At 44.0% G+C, this 17736-nt stretch overlaps 1 protein-coding gene across 1 annotated transcript in view; it reads left to right on the top strand.

Annotated features, from left to right (window-relative positions):
• The window catches only part of LOC147703652 (uncharacterized), a 1900603-nt gene that overhangs the window by 1828034 nt on the left and 54833 nt on the right, over nucleotides 1-17736 (top strand). Inside the window, exon 35 of the mRNA XM_086929537.1 lies at nucleotides 16044-16058. Coding sequence (XP_086785663.1) covers nucleotides 16044-16058 — 15 coding nt within the window. The remainder of the gene's footprint in view (nucleotides 1-16043; nucleotides 16059-17736) is intronic.

The following is a 17736-nucleotide window of genomic DNA, read 5'->3' as shown; positions in this document are numbered from 1 at the left end:
AAAAGCACACATTGCCACTGTAGTTCATGGCACTGAACAAAACTACTTTGTGTGCTGATATGCTCCTTGTGAGAGAGCAGAATGCTGTCACTCACAGTGAACCCAGTCTCTCTCTCTCTCTCTCTCTCTCTCTCTCTCTCTCTCTCTCTCTCTCTCTCTCGAGAGAGAGAGAGAGAGAGAGAGAGAGAGAGAGAGAGAGAGAGAGAGAGAGAGAGAGAGAGAGAGAGAGAGAGAGAAAGAGAGAGAGAGAGAGAGAGAGAGATAGAATTTTTATAAACACAAAAGATCAAGGTTAATCCAAGACCTAATTTGGGGCTGAATTATTAAAGAAAGTCTCAAAAGTACACCCATGGTATATGGCCTTGCGTTAAAGTACAGATATACTGCTTTTGTGAATTCACAAGAATTTACGGAAGTAGGCCAAGAAATAGTACTACTAGAAAATATTTGTGAACTGCATTTTAGCGTGAACAACTATTGATATATAGATTTGCTCATGCGAAAATCTGATTGTTTGCAAGTTCACTTTCCCTCCAACCACTTTTATCCCAACCCTGGAAGACGTTTTACGTCTGCCATTGTCACGAGTAAATTTCTAACCTTTCTCAGTATGGGAAATATTATAGAAGAGTTGTTGAAAACCCTTAAAACATGCACGATAGTACGTTTTCACAGACTTAAAAGGGCATTCCAACCCTGGAACTTTTGCTTACCACTACGTTCAGCACAAGTATGGAGATCTGCATAAAAGTGGCAACATAAGGGAATTGCTAGAATTCAAACCCTACTATGGTATGAGCCAAGGCATAATCAGAGAGGCTATTACCAGAGCTCTTATATAATGAGATTGCTGCTATAATTTGTCGCCGCATTACATGGCACAAAAGGGACACGTGGATTTTGTGACGAGACAAGTAGATTTATAAAGCAACCTGCTCCATGGACAAGTAGATATTTAATTAAATTTCAAACCCCTTAAGAAGAGAAGCTCCATAGGTTGGATCTCAGAGAGCTATTTATTTTTATATTGGTCATACAAAATACTTTTCAATTAACAGGGAAAGCCATCCAGCCAGGACATTGTCAAGGTGGATAATGTTATGCATTAACTTGCATTAAGATATGTCACGATTTGGCTCATAAAGAACCTTCAGAGGGAATAATGGCTTTCGCCACTAGAGCTAAATCTTCTAGTTCAGCACTACAAGGGGTGAGGGGTTCTCATTGCAGAGATCTGCATAGCAACAACTTAAACTTCCATCTATGCTTTTCTAAAGCAGTACTGGTTAGCTTGAAGCTTCAGAGGAAAGGCCACATCATGCATTCTGTCCTTCATGATTTCTTAGTTTAACCAGCTATTCAATCCACCTCCTAGTTGGATATGGTTTGGGGAATCTGTATTTAAAATATGAGAAATCTGCAGCTAGAATTATCCATCAGAAGAAAAAATTACTTGTGTTCGGAAATTTATTTTCATGTGAATACTCTTATCCTTCTGTAGATTCCTCACCAACCCTACCCTTCTCTGGTTTTCATGGCTGGCTATGAAGTCAGCCACCTTAATAAGTTCCCCTTTCTAGAGATTGCTCTGCACCTTGTCCAGCTGATTTTGTTTTTATCTTGTTCACCTCAAAGGCATGTAAAAAATGAATGGAAAACTGATATGTGTGCACTGGTGCTGCTGCTTTGTTACTCAAGTGACATCACAATGGCTTTGTTTCAGACACTGAAGAAGAGAAAGGTTCACTTTAATTTAGCATGATTTGGAGCTCCTAAGAATTCCTTATAAAAATATATATATATATCTATACAAAAATGCTCAGATTTTACACATCATCCAGAGCTATAGTAACAGTAACACATTAAAATGCATATAAAACCATACATATATCAATTAAGTTGAGCAATGCGAGATACTAGCAGCATGCTACAACTAAATGTGCAAGTATGCAGATAATAGACCAGTTTCACCTTTTTGATGGAATACTGATTACAGTTTAGGCCAAGCTTTAAACTTTATAAACGTTAACTTCATTATACAGCAACCTAAAATTCTATATATAATAAAAGTACGAAGTACCGTTTTTATTATACATACATACTAAATACATGAGTGCGCTCAAAATAAGTGAAAGTGCAAATGCAAAAACATCCTGCAAGAATTTCTTTTAAATGTATTATTCAATTCAATTCAAAAAATCTTTATTCGAATTTCAGAAATTCATAAAAGCAATCTCACTTACAAAGAATCATAAAAATTCCCTTTTAAAACTTTACAGATGAACATTTTCAAATTAGGCAGCAGATGATTATGATAATTAATATAAAACAGAGGTTCAAGGATTTTCCATCATTTTATGAACACAAGTAATAAGTCTCAAGAAAGTGCTGGTGCGAAAAACTAATTCATCAGTGTCCAGGGAGAGCAACATCAGATAGGAGTCCCCCAAGGAGAGGGGTCTATGTTTTCTAAAAAACGGGGTTAAAAACCATTTACATATTTTAAATAATATTTACAAGAGAAGAAAAAATGCAAATCATTTTGTGTACTCACTCCATCACAAGGGCATGGTTTATAATCTGATTTCAAGCAATAGCCCAGGGGAAAACTTAGTAAGAATCTTACAGTTCCTGCCCTTAGACGGAACAGGAGTGTTCTTTCCCAATTAGTCATTGGCAGAGTGAGGTAGAGTGGTAAAGGATACCTATGCAACTCCTTATCCATGTATGCCGAGACTGACGATTTGTTAAATTCCTTTTTTGTCCTGTCTAGGTTATAAAGTGCATATAGTGCATTTTTTAACTCATTCTTGTCTCTAGGCTCAACTCTGGTTGTCCACACTGCATAAACTCTTGTAAACTCCTGAGAGGCAGGAAATGTCCATTCCTTTTTCACAATTAAGACAGTCACTTATGATTTCTTACGTCAAGATGGCTGATTTATTCCCCCAAATGGAGAGCCAGAATAACGCTGGTCTCGTCCCAATGAAATCACAGATGAAATGCAAATTTGCTTCCCTGTGTCAAATGTACTCGGAGGTAGAGATCGGTATACCCAAAAGTTTCCTACAGAAACGGTTCTCTTCTAGTTGGATGCAGCAAATTTTTTTGCCAAACTCCATATCTTAACCCCGTTTGTAACTACTGGGGCACATTGCAATGTAAAACATTTTAAAATAGCTTTAGTGGCGCCTATTTTCCTCGGGCGTGGTAGACTGAGAATTGAATTGATGACCTTTGAGAACTTGCTCGTGGAGTGGGCCAAATGTCCAGTCCACGAGCCGTTCGCAGCAAAGACCATCCCTAAATAAGGGAATGAGCTAGTAGAGTGTAGTCTATCAGTCCCCACTAGGATAGAATTAAACTGGCGTGTCCCTGGCCCGCATGACATGATAAAAGATTTTTTTTAATTCACGCGTAGGTCCAGGCCATCCATGTGCTGTACAAAAGTTTTAACCAGGATACGCAGGGATTTCGGAGTATGGGCCATAAGGACCGTATCGTCTGCATAGAGGAGTGCTGGTAATAATTTCCTGTTAATTTTCGGGACATCTGAGGTCGCCTGCTTTAGGGAGTTGTTCAACCCATTAATATAGATGATAAAAAGCAGGGGTGCTAAAACGCACCCCTGTCTAACCCCTCTTCCCACCCTGATAGCGCCAGAGATCTCCCCACCCATACCAATCCTAACTTGTGCTTTAATATCGGTATGTAGAAATGCCAGAAAGTTTACCAGGGGTTCGTCTAGTCCATAATCCAGCAGAATGGACCAGAGTTTGGACCTGTTGACTAAGTCGAACGCGGACGATAATTCCATGAATGCTAAGTAAATAAGTGATGATCGAGCAATGTTATATTTACCAATGACTAAATTAAGGTTCAGACATTGTTCGATCGTGCCAACCCTACTTCTAAAACCCATCAGGCAGGGATCCAGGATTCCACTTTCCTCTGTCCATTCCAAGACCCTATTATAAAGTACTCGTCCCAAGATCTTTAATGAATTATCCAGCAGCGAGATTGGTCTATAATTGATTGGGTCAGATCTATCCCCTTTTTTATATATCGGCACAATAATACTCGTTGTCCAAGTATCTGGCATGGGAGCTAGAGGCAGACTGTTAAAAACATTCAATAAAATTGGGGCCCAAAATTCCGGTTTCCACTTTATGATGTCTATAGGAAGGCCATCAGGGCCCGGAGCCTTATTACCAAGGCTCTGATTTATTGCCACTTCCACCTCAAACAGCGTGATCTGTAGGCAACATGGATGTCCCAGCACATAGCACACTTTGCCTTGTGTTGGAGCGGCGTATATTTTAGAGAAATGATTCTCCCATGAGTCACTCGAGATAGTGGAGCTAACTGTTGTCAATTGTTGACCCATATTGCGCATGTTCCAAACCGCAGGCCAAAATGGGTTTCCATTTTTTCCAGCTGCAGAGTCAACTAATGCTTCCCAGTGCTCCCCCAGTAAGGCAGCCTTTCGTTCTCTGATTTTAATTTTATACATCCTCCTTGCTGCCCTTACATCCATGGGGCACCTGGGCTTACAGGTCAGAGCCTTGCGTAGATCCTTTATTTGCTTCTGAACATTTGCGGTCGAACCATCTAGGTTCTTTATCTACCTTGTGTGGTGGCACTGACATGAGAGATTTTATTACAGAACATAATTTGATAAAGTCTTCAATTGTCCTCAAATGGTTTCCGTCTGTTGACATGCAGGAGGTAATTAGATGCTGATGTTCCTCTATCACGGTCTCAACTATTCGACCGCTATCTACTCCCCTCCATTTCAACCTTAAGTTATCTGTTGAGAAGTAGTATACACGGGGCTGGGTCCCAATCGTAAAGCCACTATCAGCGGGTTGTGATCCCCGAAGGCTGTTGCATAAACTTTGGCCATTATAAGGCGGTCTACTTGGCATGGAGACATAAAAATGTAATCAATGGTTGAGGAGCAGTCCCTGCCTCTAAAGGTTGGTGCCTGCTGATTTCTAGGGGTATGAACCAGATCCATTACATTACTGAGGATATGTTCCCTAATAAAACTATTTAATTCTAAACCCCTTCGCACTGCTGGATCTGCTTGGTGTTTATCCATAATCTGGTATCCCTTTGGAATTTTAGCATTGAAATCCCCCCTAAGAGGATCCCTATGCCATCATCTGTGCCTTTATGTTGAACTAAATCTGATATAACTTTAAAAAGCTCAATAAAATTCCTATTTGGGACCGAATAAAAATCATTATTATAAAAATTGATCAAATAAAAGGGGACACGTCTTCTATATTCCAATATCTGTATATTTAGACTGGTGGTTGGTATCACCCTAGTGCTTCCTCCAACGTCTATCCTGATCCCAATGAATAGACCACCAGATGTGCGACCAAAATGGGGTTTGGGTGCTGTCACGCTAAAACAATGGTATCCCTCTATATGTAGATCGTGTGTGGCCCAGGTTTCCTGAAACATCATAATGTCTTTGCCAGACAGTATATGCATCCATTCCGTGTCCGCCAATCTTGGTTCAAGACCACCAACGTTCCAGCTCAAAATAATAAGGTCGAGGTTATTAGTTATCTTTTTTGGATTGCCATTATATACAGAACCCACTGGACCATTTCATCCTTCTCCTATAACCAAGTGGAACGCATTGAAGCGCTCCCTTTTTGTATCAAAATCTCGCCCAATTTTACATTTTCTGGTCTCTTGGCTTACCGACCACCCAACTCTAAACCATCTCACCTCCCAGCCTTTTTGGACTATGTCCTACAAGCCTCATTGCGATATGCCAATTTCACCCTTCTTGGGGATTTTAACCTCCATGTTGATAATATTGAGGATACTGCCTCTCTCAATTTTCTGTCCACTCTGGCAGTCGGCGGACTGAACCAAGTTATCAGCTGTCCTACTCACAAAGCGGGCCACACTCTTGATTTAATCTGTACTAATATGGAAGGCTTAGATGCCCTTGATCCTGCCCCTATAGTGTGGTCGGATCATTTGCTTGTCCCTTTTACATTTCCCTGCCATTGCATAAATCGTCATATCTGTCCAGCTAAACAACAGGGCAGAAACTGGAGCAGGATTTCCCCTGATAGCCTAGCTCCTCATCTCCTATCTGTAGACCTTTCTGATACGAGTCTAGATCTTGACACACGACTGACTAACCTTAATGATCGGATTACATCGGCAATCGATCTTATTGCCCCAGTCAGGCCCATAAAAACCTTTCGCTCTGTTCCTTCGGCCCCATGGTATTCGAATGATCTTCGAAAGCTTAAATCCGAATGTAAACGTCTTGAGAGACGTAGGAGAATCACCTTCTCACCTGATCATAAAACTCTTTATAAAGCTGCTTTGAAAAACTATAGGAAGAAGATCATCGAACATAAAAGAATATTCTTAGAAGAAAAAATTAATCGATCCCAAGGTTCATCAAGGGAAATATTTGAGACAGTTAGATCTTTTACGGACCCACTTGCATTGAAACGACCTCCAGGTTTTTCACAGACTCTCTGTGATAATCTATCTGTCTTTTTCGAGAATAAAATAGCTACCATCTATGACTCTTTCCCTAGTAACACTCCTGCAAATAAAAGTCCCACTCCCGTCTCTCTCTCTGGCCCTGAGTCCCTGTTCACTAATTTCACAGAGATTACTTTGGAACAATCTCTTGCGGAACTTCTTAAAACCAAATCTGGCTCTCGGCTGGACCCATGGCCCGCCAAACAATATACATCTTTAGCTCCCATCCTTAATCCCTCCCTGAATAGGATTTGGAACGATTCATTACAGCAGGGACTTTTTCTAGACACTTGGAAACAAGCACGTCTAGTTCCGATAATTAAGAAGGCCATTGCTGATCCTAGTGAGCCTGCCAACTACAGGCCTATTTCTTTATTACATGCCCCTGCTAAAGTACTAGAAAGAAAGACTTGCTCAACAATAACTAGCAGGCTTTCTTGAAACATCAGGTGCTTTTCATGACTCTCAGCACGGCTTTAGGCCAGGATACAGTACGGAGTCGGCCCTTATTGAGATGTCAGATGCAGTAAGATAGAGGCTGGACGAGGGATCAAGAGCGGTATTGGTGCTGCTGGACTTGTCTGCAGCATTCAACACCGTCTCCCACCCCCTCCTCCTTGAACGCCTCCATTCGAAGGGCATTCAGGGCACAGCTTTGGGATGGATTTCCATTTACTTCAGAAAGTCGCCCGCTTCGATGGGGAGTCCCTCAGGGCTCCTCGCTGAGCCCTCTTTTATTTAATGTCTATTTTTCCCCTCTTTTCGATATCATCGCCCAAACTGGTATAAAGGTCACCTCCTATGCTGATGATATTCAGCTTTTGTTTTCATTTAATAACATTTTTCCCTCAACATTTGATCCTTTAAAAAACTGCCTCCGCACAATTGCCCAATGGATGGACAATAATTTCTTAAAGCTAAATGCAGGGAAAACGGAGGTTCTCTTTTTTCACCAGCCATCTCCTCTGGACCCTAACATCTGGTGGCCTACCGATTTAAGTGCCCCCCCTCTCCCAAAAGACTCTGTGAAGAATCTTGGAGTGAGATGGGACTCCAACCTCACTTTTCATCATCAAGTGCATACAGTCTCCGCTGCATGTCTAGCCAAGATCAGAATGATAAAAAAGTTCATTCATTTTCTGCCTAGTAATACCAGGAAGATCGTAGTGCAGGCGTTAATTACCTCGCACCTGGACTACGCCAATGGCCTTTACTCTGGACTGTCTGTAGGGCTCAGTCATCGCCTCCAGATGGTACAGAATGCGGCTGTGCGACTGGTTGCCGGTCTCTCCCTTCGTGAGCACATTGCTCCCCACCGTTGTGAACTTCACTGGTTACCACTGCACAAAAGGGCAGAATTCAAAGCTTTGGTTTAAGCCCATCGGGCCATGCAAGGCAAAGGATCCGCCTACCTGTCCTCTTGCCTGACCCCTTATAATAACATCAGAACTCTACGCTCCTCGTCAAAAAACCTCCTTACTGTTCCCAGATTTAGGAAAACCCGCTCAGGTGGGAAAACTTTCCCAGTGTTGACTGCGGCCCTCTGGAACAAACTTCCTAACGCCAACCGGTTGATCAAGGATGAACAACCTTTCCGGAGAGCACTTAAAACTCACCTGTTCTGTTGATCGACTCTCGCCTCAAATAACCATCTTAGGCTGCATGTAGTCACACAGGAGCGCCGGGACACCCCGTTGGGGTAGCTGCGCGCGATACCAAAATACACTAAATAAATAAATTGCAGGGACTCATTGATTTTCTGTTATTAGTAGCTGGTGCTAGGCGTAAATCAGCCTCTACATGAGGGTGATCAGTTGATTGGATTGCTGGGTGTATAAGTGTGGGTTCCTGCAATGCTTTTCCCTTCACTAGGTTTGTTGGGTGGTGGGCTAAGCTTTCCCCTATTAAACTTCCCTCTTGGCTAGTTGCACTAGCCAACTTAGTCGGATGTCAATCTTGATCGTCTAAGTTGGAGAAGGCCTGTTCAAAGCGATTGTATGTCGGGACATTGTATTAATACCTCTCCTGGTTTCGCGGGATGGTTTGATTATTGCATCTGTGTATAGATAATGTCTGGGGGTTATGGTAAAAAAAGCCCAGGGGTAAAATATGAATCCCCTCCCTACCTATGTGTGTTGTCCCTGCTCTCTCTAGGGTTGTTCTGACTAACTCAGGGGATCCAAAATTCAAAACTATGCAGTCACCCCTGTCGCTTTTGTTTGAACTCCCTATCCAGGGGACCCTGCGTACCATTTTAAATTCATGAAACAGATGCCTGCCCAACCCAGTACTGGTATTTAATAAATGTTGTGCCTTGTGTTTTAGGGTGGTCCAATGTTCCTCAGAGTTAGGTTGGATCGTTGGTACATTTGAGAGCACAACTGTGTAAGGTGTGGACTCGGGGGGGGGGGGTGGGGGGGGGGGGGGTAGGCTGAGATATCCCTTGCTATGTACAGTGTCAAAACCTCCCCTGCTTTGGCCCTTCAAACCCTTACTTCCCCTGGGTTTTATCCCTTCCCGTGCAGAGCTAGTTTCGGCCAGTTGGATGTTAGCCTTATTTAGTATAGGAGCCTGTGCACCCTCTTTGGTTACAGCATTCTTGGCCGCTAAAACAGTATTTAATTCAGTTGTCAGGTGTATTGTTTGATCACCCAGAGTTGCTATACCCTCGTTTGGTGTTTGACCAGTGGGTAGGGAAAGTTTTTGTTCTATAACATTCAGGCGAATGTCAATATCCACAAGTTTGTCTAGCAGCGGTTTTAACAACATTGTTAGCTTCCCCTCAATCGTGCCAGCATAGTATCTTCCAGCTCTGCCTGGCAATACTCAGTAGAACTTTTATTTCTTAATGTATTTAAGTGGGTAGGGCTGGCAGGAGCTACTTCTTCTCCGGGGCATTTCCTACCATGGGCATTACCCTTTGTTTTTGCCACTTTACTGGTTTGTTGTGCCATGAGTGGTGCCCCTCCTGCCTTTCTTTTCCTTGTGACGACTTGGGCCATACCTCCCTTAGCTTTACACTGTGATTGTCGTGTGAATCTAGCTATAGTTGGGGGAGGTGACGATGCTAGTGGTGGTGCTGTAACAGTAACGCCAATAGTAGTAACAGGTGGCATGGGTGGGGCTTCCGAGATTACTACCCAGGGTTCTAATGGTACTTGTGGTGCAGTAGCCAAGTTACATCTATCTGGCATGATTTCGTTAACAATAGCAGCCCCCCCTGTAATGGGTTCCATGAAAGCTCTGCGCGTTTCCAGGGAGAGTCTTCGTTGTGTAAGTTCGATTTCATGAATTAAAACGACTCTGCTCTAATGAGGAATGCATCAAGAGTGCCCACTACCCCCTGTCCCCCTGTTCCTTTGCAGGTGCCCATACTCATATATGAAAACAACCAGTATTGAACAATATAGCTTGCGTGCCAATAATGATTGGGGGAATCAAAAGTCACTGACCATGTCCAGAGTCGTGTGCGGCAAGTCCCAGCAGGTCCCGATATTCAAGTGTTAGATTGGTGGCCCTGCCCTGCACGGTTCTGCCCCGGACGGCCACGGACGGCCCGCCCTTTGCCAGGGCTTAGCCCGGCGTCGCCAGCGCGCGTCCCGCGACGCGGAAACTCCAGCGTCTTTTAGTGCGCCACCTGGCGCAAAATCAGCGTGGGGGCGGCGTCTAGCCACAGGGGGCCGTACAGGCGTTGTGAGTCCTCGCGCCCCGTCAGAGCCCCAGAGCGCCTCAAATGGTCCTCTTTTTTTTCTTGTTTGAAGTATTCCGCCATAATTTCCAGTCACAATGAGAGAGAAAACGAACGGCGAGATGAGAAACAGCTTGTGACATCCTGTGACTTGTTAAGTACTCCTTTACTTTATTTGATACAATGGGAAAGGTAATGTGGCAAAGGAAAGAAAGCCCTCAGGGCATGCGTCCTCGCAAAAAAACAGATAATGCAGCTGATGCGGTGTTTAGAAGCTGCTCGGCGGCAAGTGGGGGGCTTTAGTGTTGGCAACAGAGCAGAAGGGCTTCAGAATTAATTGTTCGGAGGAGGGTCTGAGCAGCTGGTTTGACTGCGGGTAGTTTGCTTTTGTATTAATAAATCGAACTCAGACAGACACCAGGGGTAAAATACAACAAGAGATGCAAAGTGCATTCATTATACAATGCAGTTTATGTAGCAGCATACATGGTATCAAAAAGTACAAGTGTGTAAGTGCTATACCAATTCCATTAATCCTTTGATTCTTTATGGAGTCAACTAACTGGTGAGATGTAATTCACATTGTACCATAACATCATCAAATATATAATACAAGATCTCTGTAATTCAAATTATATTATGCTGTGAATATTGTCCACCAAGGACCCTCTTCAGCAGACCACAGCCTACTTCTTCACATTAGTTCTTATCTAAAATATATTTAAAAATTGTTTTTAAAAGATAAAAGTTTTAAAACACACTTGTTCAGGGGGGTTGTCAAAAAGAAGTTTTGGGCCTCCTCGGCTGAGGCGTTGTTATATTTTAAATACAATGGCGTCAGCAAACGACGTTGCAATGATTGTAATAGGGGACAGACAAATAAGACATTATTTAAATCCTGTACCCAGCTTCCACATAGGTGGCGGAGTCTGTCCTGCCTGGCTAATCCCTCCCATGCTTCTGTTATAATTCGTAGGGGCAGCTGATTCATCAATAACAACAGGATAGCTCTGCGCACTCCGTGAGGGAGGTTCCATACAACATACGGTTGAGGTTGTTTCTAAATACTACTCCCAGCTATTAAATCATTGCGGGAATGACCCATGCACAAGACAGTATCACTTTTATGACTGACTTCATGAATGATCTTTTTAATTAGCACTTTCAAAGCTTGTTTTGGTAAGGAGCCTTTGCTACTATGCCCAATATTAAATAAAAGTGCAGCTTTCACATGATTCCCAAAAACAATGCTTTTCCCCTTCAGGCTTGAAAATATTTCCTCCCTCAGCGTTGCCCGTAAAGGGTTTTTATCGCTGTTCAGTAGGGCGTTACTCCATCTCAAACATGCAGCCGTTTAACACACTTAGGTCGACTCAAAAGGAGCCTAAATTCAAGCCTGATCGCTGCTATGGGGGTTGCTCTATTCAGATTATAGCTCTGGCGCCAAATACGTCCTTCAGCCTTCTCAAAATAAACCCACAGCTGTTCATCCACTAGTTCATAACTCAATACAGGCGGGATTTATATTTATATACTGGCAAAACATGTGCAAAGTGTCTTTGTCCGCAGCATGTAGAATCTACCAATTGCGCATGCCTGAGATTTTGCCTTGCTTTGGCATTGGTCAATATGATCACTGTTTGAACAACTGCTTGTAAACTGTTTGAACAACTGCTTGTAAAAATTCTCCTCAGGTACGGGTACAATTACGCAACATCAATTTTGCCTTTCCCCTGGAACCAGTGTATATTTTCCTGACTCTACACCCCTGATATCTAAAACTCATAATTTAACTGTTTGCTATATATGTTTTTTTTAATGATCATCAGCATAGCTTCTTGTCCAAGAAGATGGGGTAATCCGATATGTACATGTATATGTATGTATATGTATAGCAATAAGAGAATACCGGACAAAGGAATTGAGCCCATGCGGATCTATCTTGTTTGTTAACAGCTATTGGAAAATAATAAGGGCCCATCACACCGGAATACCTTACCCCTTTAATGAAGCTCTCTATTTCTTTACAGGGAGGGGAGCCCTAATGACTCCCACGTGGATCTCCTTAAATACCTCTAGCTTGGACTTGGCCATTATATTTGAAGAATATAACTGTGAGATGTATTGGGTCCATTCTGCATCAGATGTTAAAATGACTTTTGTCTGAACTCTACTGTCACAATTTTTAGCTATTTGGGCCCAGTATTTGCATAGGTCACCAGACTGAGCGACCTCTCTTAGTTTTATCCAGTTTGAGTCCTCCCAACTTTCTGCATTCGGATACCTGGATTCTCTCTTGTTATCTGCTTTAATCTGCTAATTTCCCTTTGTTTAATCAAAGAAGATTGCTCAAATTGTTCTCTTTCTAGGGCATTTATCTCATGATATAATTGGCTTAATGCCCCTGAACTAATGGCAGGTTGCTTAGTTCCTCTGGGCCTGATTTTTCCTTCTGCAGCTTCTGAATAAGAGAAGGTTTTTTTCAAACCAGGAAATTGGATTTTCCTGTCTAGGACCACAGCTCACATTTTTAACCAGCTTCCGTAGGCATAAAATGCTTTTACTCAACCAAAAAGTGTGCCCATTGTTTCATTATACGTAATACTATCGTCTCTAGAATTCCAAGGATCCAAAGACTTGAGCTCCAAGCTGACTTCCACTGATAAAATTCTATGGTCACTCAAGTTTGTCCCCAATACCTTAAATTGGGAGCAGGCGCCAAAAGATGGTAAGATACTACCATATAATCAATAAGTGACTACCCCGAGACACGTGGAAAGTAAGGAAGACTGGGGAATCTTCTGGGAATTTCCCATTTAAAATAACAAAATGATTCATTCTCAAACAGTGCATAAAATTCTATCCTCGCTTATCTGACCGAATATTGTTGGGCAACATTTGCTATGGGGTGGTCCATGCATCCTCGTTTTCCTGGTTACGGTAAGCCAGGGAGGAACAGTAGTGATTTTTTAAATTAAAATCTCAACCACAAATATCATTGTGCATTCTTCTGAAATACTAATTTTGTGGAAAAACAAGAAAATCGATTTAACCAGATGTATATTCCTAGGAGGAATATACATTTACCAGTAACAGGGGCAGGTGCTGATCAAGCCTCCCATTTCCCTGCTTAAATTTTAAGGCCATGCAGAGATTAGACGGATGGGAGAAAACCAGGGGCTTACAATTTATGCATACAAGGATCGGTAGTGGTATTTCCAAAGAATTGGAAAAAAACGCACATACACTAATATTAGTGAAATGATAAACAGTACTGGACAGTCAATAGGATCTTTCTAAATATCAAAGACGGAGTGCTACATGGACCAATATCCGCCACTATCAGGAGGGAACAAAACTTGTCAAGCCAAAGGATTGACAAATATACATATAGGCAAAAATGGTCAGGAAAGCACAATCCTAAAATGTGAATATGTACAAGACTAATGCAGTATATAGTCAAAACAGCAAAGAATCCAAATAGAGTCAGCAACTTCTCATATGGTACAGGACAAATAGATGTATAAAGTTCATATTTTGTGTCATCTTTTTCTTTATTGATTCTTAAAAGTGATTTCCCAATGGATAAAATGACAGCCGACACGTGTTTCGTCCGTACTATGAATTAGTACGAGGACTTTTTCAAGGCTAATGAGGTAGACTAATGCGGCACATGTATCATCAAATCAGGTAGATGATATAGTAAACTTGAGGCTCCAGAAAAACAACAACAGTCCAAATTGCCCGATTGGGTGAATCGCAAAATATATAACTGGATGAGTATCAAATGGGGTTTCACACCATGGGTTCTAATATGGGTTCTAATATGTAGCCACTATGAAATTATCCAAATGGGTCCCACATAAATGATAACCACAATCAATGGCAAGATGAAATCAATCAAGCTGGACTCAGTAGTTAGTTAAACATTTTCCAATCCGAGCAAGGAGATAATAAATAGAGCAAAGTAAACTACCGCACGCGTCTTGGTCAAACCATTTAAAAAAAAGTTACGGTGGCCCAATCCTGGGTCGCAATATGTCTTTGCGGTGTGTTGTAACACCAACGTACTACAAGATCACCTCGATAGTATATGAGGCGCCTTGGAAAGTCTGGCACCACTTTATACTGGCACTCTGCAACTAAGTAACATAGCTAAACCACCGCTTGCGTGTGACCCTATACTGAGTATTTTGCTGCACAGCAGAATACAAAGAAATTCCCAAATTTAAAATATGCGTAGTACCATGTTTTCAGTAGACAGATTATCATTGGATCATGTTGCATCAGGTCGTCTAGCTCAGAGCTGGGATTTCCTGGCCCAGCCCTGTTTCAGGACAAAACATTTTTCATGGGACTACCTCCGCGTCATAGGGATTTTTTTCCCTTCTTTGGAAGCATTCAACGAGCCAGCTCCTCCCCTCCTCTCTGGTCCGTGGTACTTTGAATCACGGGTACCACCATGTTAATCACTCTTTTCCACGTAGTACTACCAACCAAGATTTTAATGTCTTTCGGACTTACAGTGCCTTTAGTGTTGGATAACGCTCCACCAAAGTCCTGGAAATCCTCCCAATGGGACTCAAGTGGGACAAAAACTGGCTCCTTAAATGGAAAAACATTAATCTCATTTTTTTCTAATAAGATCTTGTTGGACCTGGCCCTTTTGCCAGGTTCACCCCGAAACTTTTTGCTTTTTCCTAGCCTGTTTCTGTGACCTGGTGTTGGTGATTTTAGGCCTCTGTGCACTTTTTCACTGTGGTACAGTGTAAAGTGTGTGAGCTCTCTGTGTATGTGTGGTGAGTGACCTGCCCTCCCATATGAATGAATGGGGAATATGTATGCCCATGGTAGTTCCTGATGTGTGGGGAGTGCAGGGTCGAGTTTGGTATGTGCGAACTCGTGAGATTAAATGCTGCGCAATGATATATGCGGCATGATTGTGTCTAGTGTAGAAGTGTCACTTCTAGAAGTTGGCATATTTGTGTAATTTGTGCCTGGCATGTGATTGGCTGGAGCCTGGCTCCAGGAGGGTGCCTGGGCCTGCTTGTGGATTGACTGTCTGGTTTGAGGGTGACAGGGGCTGGGGAGCCCCCAGGAGGTTGTCTGAGTCAGCCCTTGGTTGAATGACTGCATCTGCAACTAGAGTGGTGGGAGGAGATAGCACCTGGGAGTGAATAGGGCTGGGTTTTCCCCACACAATGCTGGCTCCACCCCCTGTGGTGCATCTGATGTCTCTAGGCTGGCCTGTGAAAGGAGTTCCCTATAACCAGTTGTAGCTGGTTCTCACATTGCCTGCACCCTCCTAGACAAAGGATTTTACAGTATAAAAAGGGACTGTGTCCCCTTACAAAATGTTCTTGTTTCTGACTTGAATCCTGCCAGGGGCGTGCTGCTGCTTGGGCTCAGGGGAAGGCTTGCCTCCCTGGGCCCTGCCCAGCCCCTGGATGCCTGATGGACTTGGAGGCTGGAGGACTTTCCTTTTCTTGGGAGCTGCTTTTTGCTCCACCTTAATCCCTCCAGGATTGCTGGAACCGTTTTGCTGGGCTGCTTGTAGCCCTAGGGACTTGGGGGGCTGCCCCAGCACCTTGGGAGTGCTGGCATTGTTTTGAGATGCCCCTGGGTCTCTCTCTGCGCACTGGAGCACCTTATTTTCCCTTTCTGGGCAGAGCGCTGTCGTTTTCCCTCTGAGGGAAGCGCTCCTGCCCTTTGTGTGCCCCCGAGTGCTTCGTGTGCACTTTATTTTTATATCACGGGTATTCTCCCGTTTATAGGCCCCTCTGCGAGTGCCCACCTTGCTGGTATGTGTTATTTTAATACCGAGGGTGCCCACCCCTCGGTACTGCTCCGAGAAATCACCGCCGGCCGGCCCGGGACACCCCCGTGACGTCATTCCCCGGGCCGCGCTGTGATTGGCTGCCAGCCCGGGACCTGACGCGGAAGGAAGGGAGCAGCGGAGATGGCGGTGGTAGCAGGGCTCCCATGTGAGGGGAGAGCCCTGCCGGTGCAGTGAGGCCCCGGGTCCCAGGAGGGGACCCGGGGGGGAGAGCGAGCGCTGCAACGTACCCGCGAGGCTCCTGTGAGGAGAAAGGAGCCCCGCCTGCTGCCCCTGCAGAGGAGCCCCGCCGAAGAACAGCCTGGTGTGTAGAAAGGGCTGGGGGGGCTCCGTGAGGCTGCTGTTGGTGACGGTTGGAGGCTTCGTGTCAGAGCGGCCCTGTGTGTCAGTGGGCCGCTCCAACGTGGAGATAGATTGAAGAGGACCCCGTGGGGGTCCCACGCCCTCGAGAGCACCTTCAGAGTGCAGAGGGCTCCAGAGTTCGAGGGGGTCAGAATGCCCCCGTGGGCTAGGTGTTTTCCGAGCCCAGATGGCTCCAACAATGGGCCATATTTGTTTTAGGAGCCTGAAAGGCTCAAGGGCATATTTTGTTTCAGAGCCCCTGAGGCTCCAGCGTGATTTAGGGGGCCATTGTCCTTTCCTAGAGGGCCCCTGGGGACACATAATTTCAGAGCCTGTGTGGCTCCAACGTTCTGCGCAGTGTTGTGTCAGAGCCTGTGTGGCTCCAACGATTGGGCGCAGTTCTGTTCCAGGGTCAGTGAGGACCCTTCGCAGTTTTGATCCTCAGCTGCCCAGCAATTAGTGGGCAGCTTCACCGTTTAGGCGCCAAGGAAGAGATAGTCCCTGTGTGGGACAGAGATGGCACAGTGGTGCCAGGCTTGCTACAGCTGCACAGCACTTAGTGCCAGCTGCAACGTTTAGGCCCTGTGATTGTTCCCAGGTGCCCAGCAAGTAGTGGGCACCTGCAACGTTTAGGTTTTGCGCCGGTGGCGCACCCCTGACTGGCGCTGCATTGGCAGTGCGCCCTGACATTCTGGACACAGGGCTCTTTGAGTCCCCATGTTGGATGGCCAGTTGGCCAGGGGGCTGGTATGGGATTTCTGCGCAATGTGATTTCTATGTTTTTGATAGTAATTGCCTAAGGTGATGTTTGCGCTATGTGATTATGAGGTTATTTTACCTGTGTAGGTTTATGTTAGTGAGAGTTTATTTCACTATGTGAGTTACGCCCCTAAGTGTGAGTTATGCTTAGTGGGAGTGTCTAATGTGTTTAGACTAGTGAGAGATTGCCTACTGTAGTTTTTACTGGTTAGGCCCAAATGTGAGTTATGCGTAATATGCTATGCCATTATGCCTGTGACACCTCTGAATGTGATTTATGCATTATGTGTCTTACCTACACCTCTGAATGTTTGAGGCATCATGTATTTTCTCCAGTACCTCTGAATGTGTTTTGATGCATCATGTGCCTTGTTCCTTACACGGCTGAATGTATGTTTATATATCATGTGTCTTTCCTACACCTCTGAATGTTCTATGCATCATGTGTGAAACTTCTGATTGTTCTATGATCTACAAAGTGCTATTTCTAACAGTATTTCTAGTTCTAAGTGCTGATTCAGACAGGCGCCCATGTGGCCCTGTCCTGTGTAAATAATCCCTTGTGAATATTGCCCTTGCC

This window comes from Lissotriton vulgaris, chromosome 7, assembly GCF_964263255.1.
Source record: "Lissotriton vulgaris chromosome 7, aLisVul1.2, whole genome shotgun sequence".
Classification (NCBI taxonomy): domain Eukaryota; kingdom Metazoa; phylum Chordata; class Amphibia; order Caudata; family Salamandridae; genus Lissotriton; species Lissotriton vulgaris.
Note: the sequence above shows the minus strand (reverse complement) of the source record. Positions and strands in the feature narration are given on the sequence as shown.